We start from the raw sequence: 8,876 nt of genomic DNA, 5'->3' as shown, positions 1-8,876 counted from the left end.
AGAATTGGTTTGTAGAAATTGTCTCTTAAAATGATGTCACTCAGTCAAAAAATCCTTCGATAGATGATGCAAATAAAGAAGAGGATGTTAGATTCAATGACAGTCCCAAAGACAATGAGAGGGGGGTGGGGGGGGGGGGGGGGGGGGGGTTGAATCAGTGTCTAACCAGTTGAATGAATATTTAAACTTATTTATAACTTTGCAACCCAAAACAATGTACCGGTAAATAAGAATAAGTGCAGTAAACACAAATAACAGAGACAATATAGAAAAACACCATAACACAAGATATTTTAACAAGGAAACCAGGTGTGGGAAAAACATTGGTGGGATTTGTGACCCACAATATTTACTCATTGTCCAATGAATAAATACTACTTACAATAGGGGCCTGCACATGTAGGGAGGCCAATAGCCTAGAGCTCACTGCTCAAATAAGAGTTTCACTGACTACAAAATGGATAATTAAATCCAATACAATGTACTGCTCAAAACAACATCTTTAATGCCAGGTTCAGTACTGGTTTAAGCTCAGATAGATACCTTAAACAAAAACCTTTGCTACCACTAAACAATTATCTTCTACCATACATTCCTATCATTCATTCCTTACAAAATGATCTATAAGATTTCATACATATATGAGTCTTTTATAATATACCAAGTCGGCTTACAAATAGTTAATTACATTATAATAAATAAAAGTTCATCCCATGTCGATTGGAGTGTCGGTATGCTTTGTTGCTGATATAATCTGAATGTCGATGTAAGTGCCTACCTGTGCTGGTGTTTGTCGGTGTATGATATATGTGATGTCGGGCATGTAGAAACCTATTGCCGGTTGGTTTCCAATTGGTTGCCATCAATGATAACATCAACTATTCTCATATGAGTGTAGAATGCCAACAGAGATACTCAAGATGTTGGAAAACAACAAATTTTGGATTCTGTTGAGGTTGAGCTTGCAAAAGAAAATAATAAATCAGTAGAGGTGAAGGATGGTGCACCAAGCAGTGACACTGGTGCAAGTCAAATCTAGACCTGTTGAGGCTGAGAAGGAAGATGAGGTGAAACAAGATTAACTGGATAGGGATAAGGGTAAGAGAATGGAGACTTTGATACTTATGGCAATTGACACTGCAAAAACCCAAAGCCTAGGGAGTTTTCCACAATTGAATATCGGTTTTGATAAACCCTTCAATAAAATTTCTCTGATAGAGAGAATGATAGTTGTTGCTGCTCTTCGGGCACAAGCTAGTCAGGAGTTAGGACAGACAGAATCTGAAGAGAAGAGACTTATTAAAAAATCGGTTAAACTTTTGGAATAGGTGGCATCGGAACTACAACTTGATGCAAGCACCAATTCATCTGGTAAGCTTCAGAACTTAATTGATCATATATCCACCCAGTTTGATTCTTTAACAAAAGCATCATCCTGGAAAGCTATGAAGAAATTTAAAGATGCTAAAGTTCAAACATTTTTTAAAATGATTAATAATGATAAGGCTCAACTGGATAAAGAGTTAAAACTAATTAATGAGGCCTTAGTGGAAGGTGGTAAAATTTACAAGTCTTGTCTAATTTTGACCAATTTTACTACTGAGATAGACAAGCAGATAGAGAATTATAGAGGACAGTTGGCTCATATTTCTCTGGCCTATGATCCCACAACTAACTTAACCGACAGTATTGAAGGAAAAATTTTGAATATCACAAAGAATATTAGGAATTTTGAGAAGGAGAAGGAGAGGATGATCAGACAAACAAATGAACTTAGGAACTTAATTAGTCCCCAGTTGGACACCTTAGTGTATCATAAGATGGACTTCATTCAGAACATGTCTCAGGAGTGCAGCTATAGAATTTCATGCTTATGTTTTAAATGGTTTTGTTTCAATTTTGGAGAAGTTGCGAGCAGGTTGGAACACATATCTTGAGTTCCTCAAGATGGCATATGCAGATATACTAAAACATGTATAGATTTAATCCTTCAGAAAATGTGTATATATGTACAGGTAATTTTGATGCACACCCTGACTTTGGCATTGTTGTCAAAGGGGGAGAGATGAGGTGAAAAATGTACAGACTGATTGTATGTATGGAGTGTACAGTCCAGTGTAATGTAGATTCGTGGATTATTGATCTAAGGGGGAGCCTTAGACTTATTTTTTCTTTAAGAATTATTTTATTCTTTCATCTGGTGTATAGGTTTCAACACTTAGCCATTTTTTACAGGTGTTGCCATCAATGCCAAAGGGGGAGAATGTTGGCAATTGACACTCATCCAGTGATTTTAGGTGACTTCCGGTGGTTGATTGTTTGTTCACGGTTGTCATTGATGGAAATTCTTCTTGATGGTTTGATCCGACAGTCATGACTCAGCTTATCCAAAAGATGGAGGTAATCGATAGGCAATTAACCAATAAAACAAGGTATTTCAATAATGTTTTGATCCAAAATGATCTCTAGTGATTGCGGTGTTTTTGGTGATTATTTTTTGTGATCTCGGTGATTGGAAAGACCTTTAGGAAGCATGTGATCATATTATTTTGTCCAGTGCTATTGAAGCCAACTTGATCTTCATGTTACACTTATTGAAGCCGATTCTAGTTTTCATGCATTCTATTAATTTTGTTCATAATTTCCTTGTCTAGCCTATTTCACTACACACCTTCAATCAATCCCTAGTCATAACCAACACATAATAGATTAGGTGTGGATCTAGGACTATTCAGCTCTCCCTTAAGGACTATAGCCAAACTAATTCACACATATTCTAATGATTATGATGAAAAGGATATTGTTTCTAGAGATTGATGCACATGTTAGCCTAGGATCACATTCTCACCATTTCATTTTGGTGAACCTAACATATCTTGCACTTGGATATCTTCTAATTTTTAAAGCATAAATCTATTTTTTCTTACATATATGGTTGTAATTAATTAATTAGCTAATTAATTGCATGCTTTCTTTGAGTATTTGTCAAAGAGTTATGTTTAGTTTAAAAAATAAAAATTTAAAACATTTTCTTCGAACATATCATTTGCGTATCCATCTTCTCATTGCTATATTTTATTTTCTTACATTGTAGAAGCATAAATATGCTCTAAAAATTACTTTTTATTGTGATTTTTATGACTTGATGCTCCAAATTTGAATTTCCTATTAGAAGTTATTGAAAGGTGATCTCCCATGCTTTGCATAGCTCTAGCATGTTGAGCCTCAATTCAATAACACCTTCGTTGTAGAAAGTTCGGGATAGCAAGCTTCCTTCATTGATACTAATCCTACCTTGCCAATAATCTCTGAGTCGTAATCACTTCATGATTCCTCAAATATGAACCACTTTGTGCTACAAGTTCCTAAAAGTCAAATTCAAAAGCTTCACAATGAGTTGGCTTGGTTTTAAAATTTCTTGATCTCAAAACTCACGATTGAGAAAGATGCTCCTCTTGTAAAGAATTGAAGAAAATTATTGTTCAATGATTCACATGATGTATAAATTATGTGCAGCCTAGCTCACATTGTGGATATAAATTTTATTTCAGTAGCTAGTTGTATATAAATTATCAGCAATGTGTCTCCTCAAAACCAAATAAGGATATAGGTGTCAATACCCATGTTGACATCTCCTATTCCTAACTTCACTTCTACTATTATCACCACTAATGCATAGTCAAGTAAAAGTGCTCAAACTAGCTCTAGAGTTGCATGTGGGAATCCTATAAATCAATACATTTTTTCCCACCTTCCTCTACCTTATCGGTTACTTCTCAAAACACCTGTAAACTAATTTCACAACATCTTGTTATTCAATCATGTCTACCTTACACTTACCAAAACATAATCACCCTATTGTTAACTCTAGTTCATCACATTCCACTAATTCACTTAATGATCTTGACATAACCAACTTTTGTAAAATGTCACATCCTTACAATAACAATTAGCCAATTTGAATAAAAGTCAATCTTAGCCTAACCTTCCATCATATTATACTTGTAGTTCATTTGCGTATACCATCCTAAAGACTCCTATACCTACCAACATTGAAACAACTCATTTTAAGAAGTAAAATAGTAAAGGAGACCTTCATAGCCATGTGTTTCCCTTTACTATGCTATGTAGTGGTTTTATATTTGAAGATGCTCTTCTTGCAAAACTTTTTTCTAGGTCATTGAAAGATACAACCTTGGATTGGTTTTTTTCTCTACCTAATAACTCAATTCACTCTTTTTCACAACTTGTTAATCAATTTCTCCAACATTTTCAAGCTAACAATGGACCTCAAGTCTCCTTGACTAAATTGGTTCATTGCAAGGGATAAAGGAGAAAGTAACTAATGTTACAAGATGTTGTCAAACTCTTTTCTCTCAAATCTCTTATCCCCTTCTAGATGCTAATGTGCAACAAGATTTTATTTGATTCCTTAGTAAGATATAATGCAAAATTATTTGATTCCTATATTTCCAAATGGAATTTAACCTTTATTGCATTTGTTAAGTTTGTCACACATAAATAAAGTTGTCAAGTTGACCATATGATGAATATAATTTTAACATTCTTTCTAATGTCCAATTATGTTTCTCTAAATTCTTAAATCCCTAACCCTTTTCAAATTGGTTTTGTTTTAGACCTATTATTACTCCAAATACTTGTGAACTATCTTATTTAGCTCCCTCCCAACCATTTACAAGCCCTCTCTTATTAGTATTGATTTATAAGTCTCAACATGTACAATTTCATAATACTATGAATGTGTGACTACAATACCATATAAATTGTGATATTATTTTTATATGTACAAATGTTCTTCTCTTTTCTCTTACATCAATCTATAAATCTCATTATGCAAGTTTGTCAAGTGCCATGCATATTGATTAATAGTAACATCAACAAATTGTTCAACTTTTTTACTTCATATATAACTTATAATAGTGTATTTCTAATTAAAATGAAATAAAAATAAATCAAATTAAATTTAAAATATTTGTGAGTTGACAAATCTATTAGCTATCCCATAAAAGCAAAGAGATGTAAAGTACAACTAGAAATATCTAAACATAAATAAGCCAATCTACATGACGTATATAAAATTATATATCTGATGTAGAATGTGTAATTTAATCTCAAATAATCCATCTAATATATAAAATAAAAATTTATAATACAATTAATTAAACAAAAAAACATACAAAATGACAAAGGTTGATTGTGAACCCTCCTCCCTCATTTCCTACTAATCAAGCATCTTTCCATTTATTTGATGTATTCCACACCTTTTATTTTCTTCCCAATATCCTCCACCTCCTGCAGCTTTTCATTACATACATTTGTAGGCCTCCTGAAATCAATTCAATAATAAATTGATGTTATCATAAACGATTGAGCTAACAGATACTCCAACAATATATAAATAGTGAACTGTATGCATGCAATTTTATAAAGCCAACACAATAAAAAAATTCTAGAAACTGAAAATAAAACCTTGTCCCTTCATTATTGCTGCAGGTCTGGCATGATGAATATTATTATAGTGCAACGCTATCTTCAGATTGCTGCATTTAGCATCACCAATAATCTCCGCAAGAACATTGTCCCTGTCTAAAATGATGGAAGCGATTTGCATCTCGCACGACTATTTCTCTTGCAGCAATCTTGGAGATGAATTTTGTTGCAGTGTGACAATCAACACATACTCGAAGGTTCTTAACAACTCTAATAGTTGTTCCCAGAGGCATGTTTAACAAACCAAATGCAATTGCCAACTTTTCACTATGATGGCAGAGAAATAATTCTTTTTCCTCATCTTCCAAATCATTAAGTGAATGTCTTGAATCTGGAAAATACCCTGCTGCCTTCATCTCCCAAGCTAATTCTTCCAACTTTGCATGGATTTCTGGTGTCTGTGGATGTGATCTGTCTCCTATACAAAAAGTATGTACCATTTTATGGTCTTCAATCCAACTACATCCAGGAATCTTTCTGATTCCTCTATCATTCATTAATCTCCTTACCATTTGTACCTCACTCCACCTGCCCACTACTGCATAGATGTTTGAGAGAAGAACATAAGTCGCAGCATTTTTTGAATCTAAATCCAAAAGCAGCACCGCTGTAAATACCCCTAAGCCTACATTCATATGTGATCTACATGCACCAAGAAAACACAGCCATACAACCACCACAGGTTTAACTGGCATCTTAATGATAAAGTTTAGGGTGTCCTCAAGATATCCAGCACGGGCAAGAAGGTCGACCATGCACACATAGTGATCAATTGTAGGTGTAATGCAATTAAAGTTCCTCAAATGATTGAAATATGTACAGCCCTGGTCCACTAAACCTGCATGGCTACATGCAAATAGAGCACAAGCAAAGCTTCCAGTGTCAGGAGATGTTCCAGAGTCCTTCATTAATTCAAAGGTCATGAGAGCATCCTTGAAAAATCCATTTTGTGCATATCCTGCAATCATAACATCCCATGAGACCACGTTCCTTTTAGGCATTGTGTCAAACAGTTCACGTGCCTTGTCTATGCTTCCACATTTTGCATACATATATACAAGGGAATTTGCAACTACAACATCTGACAAAAATCTTCCTTCCATCATGTTATGATGGATGTCCATACCATGTTCCAAAGCTCCCATTTTGGCACAGGCTGGAAAGATGCTGGCAAAGGTTGTGGAATTTGGTTTTACACGGACCAATTGCATTTGCTTAAAAGTTTCTAAAGCCTTTTCAACAAATCCATTTTGTGCATATCCTACAATCATGGTATTCCATGAGACCACATTTCTTTTAGGCATTTTTTCAAACAATTGACATGCCTTTTCTATGCTTCCGCATTTTGCATACATGTCTACCAGGGCACTTGCAACTACAATATCTGACAAAAATCCTCCTTCCACTATGCGTTGATGGATGTCAATGCCCTGTTCCAAAGCTCCCATTTTGGCACAGGGTGGGAGGATGCTGGCAATGGTTGTGGAATTTGGATTTACACCTGCCAATTGCATTTGCTTGAAAGTTTCTAAAGCCTTTTCAGCAAATCCGTTTTTTGCATAACCTACAATCATGGCATTCCATGAGACAACATTTCTTTGAGACATTCTGTCAAATACTTCACATGCTTTATCCATGCTTCCACATTTTGCATACATGTCTATCAGGGCACTTGCTACAACAACATCTGCCAAAAATCCCCCTTCTGTTATACTTTGATGGATGTTCATACCCTGTTCCAAAACTCCTATTTTGCCACAGGCTGGTAGGATGCTGGCTAAGGTTGTGGAGCTTGCCTTTACACCTGTCAATTGCATTTGCTTAAAATTTTCTAAAGCTTTTTCAACACGCCCGTTTTGTACATATCCTACAATCATTGCATTCCATGAGATGACATTTCTTTGAGGTATTCTGTCAAACAGTTCACTTGCCTTGTCTACTTTTCCACATTTTGCATACATATCTACCAGGGCATTTGCAACTACAACATCTGACAAAAATTCTCCATCCGTTATGCTTTGATGGATGTTCATACCCTGTTCTAGAGCTCCCATTTTGGCACAGGCTGGAAGTACGCTAGCAAATGTGAACTGATCAGGCTGGAGACCTGTTCGTTGCATTTGGTGAGACAATGTGACTGCCTCGTGAGGAAACCCAAATCTTCGATATGCTGCAATTATCGAATTCCATGAGAAGCTGTCTCGCTCTTTCATATGGTCAAACACTTTACGAGCATAAACCAAACTCCCGCACTTGGCATACATGGAAATAAGCTTATTCTGAAAAGCTGCGCGTGTAGCAAATGCAAATCGCCTGTGAGCGATGAAAGAGTGGACCATTTTCCCTTGTGAAAGCGCATTCTTGAGAATGCAGGTCTGCAATAATTGAAGATATGTTGAGGAGTCTGCAGGGGAGATGTGTGTAGCAAGCAGAATGTCCAGCGCCTCCTCCAACATAATGTTGTGAAATTGAAATCAGTAAAGGAAGTCATGGCATTTTATGATTGTAATTGAAGCGTAGAAAATTTGTGTAGTCACTCAGTAGTCTGCGTTTACCTCAATAACAAAGCCAGGGTGCTTCCATTATAGCACATAGGAAGCTTTTAGGCCTATTCATTTTCTTAAACTGTCGCACATTTTAGGAAGATGAGAATTATGTTGTAAAAGGTGTTACAGATATTATTCTTGATATGTTTACTTCCAGTTTGATTTCAATGAAATAGTCATTTAGATGATTTTTCAATATCTTTTAAATATATTTATTAAAGAACTATTTTATTTTATTTATTGAAGAATTGTTTAAGATTTTTTTCTTTATTTTATTTACTTTAAAATTATGTTTATTTTTATTTAGAGAGTTGTTTTATTTATTTTATATTTATTTAATTTTTTAAAAATTATTTTATTTTATTACATCTAATTAGTTTAAATATGCAATTATTTTATTTACTTAAGAGTTATAGATCTTTAGGGTTCTCTCTTATTTTTAAATTTGTTGAAATAGTTTTTAAGTTACACATTAAAATATTAATAGCTATGATTGAATCAATGTTGGCATCAAAATAGTAAATTATACTTTAAATTTAACTATTTAGAGTAATATAGGTAAAATCACTAGAGTAACTTAGAAACTTTCACTATTGAATGTTAGTAAAAATTCTTAATAGTCTTTAGTGTGATTATACTACTAAAGCATAACAATGTAGATGTGAATCATCTTGAATTTGTTATCTATCATTGCACACATGCAATTCATTAGTTGTACAAATTATATTTAGCTATTTTATTGCAAAATTCAATTAAATTTTCTAAAAGACTTTATCATATGAAAGGGAAAATTTTGGACAAACTATCAAATGATGTACT

The 8,876-nt window shown here is 34.3% G+C and overlaps 1 protein-coding gene across 1 annotated transcript; it reads right to left on the bottom strand.

The window, feature by feature from the left end:
* Positions 1–5,157: 5,157 nt before the first annotated feature.
* LOC131078299 (pentatricopeptide repeat-containing protein DOT4, chloroplastic-like) lies at positions 5,158–8,194 on the bottom strand. Its single transcript, XM_058015959.2, has 2 exons — positions 5,491–8,194; positions 5,158–5,347 (listed from the first exon to the last, which is right to left on the bottom strand). Exon 1 carries the CDS (start codon positions 7,965–7,967, stop codon positions 5,574–5,576), a length of 2,394 nt encoding a protein of 797 aa, XP_057871942.2. The 5' UTR covers positions 7,968–8,194; the 3' UTR covers positions 5,158–5,347; positions 5,491–5,573.
* Positions 8,195–8,876: the final 682 nt, after the last annotated feature.

This window comes from Cryptomeria japonica, chromosome 5 (genome assembly GCF_030272615.1).
Source record: "Cryptomeria japonica chromosome 5, Sugi_1.0, whole genome shotgun sequence".
NCBI classification, from domain to species: Eukaryota; Viridiplantae; Streptophyta; class Pinopsida; order Cupressales; family Cupressaceae; genus Cryptomeria; species Cryptomeria japonica.
The sequence above is the reverse complement of the archived record's forward strand: the minus strand, read 5'-3'. Positions and strand labels throughout refer to the sequence as shown.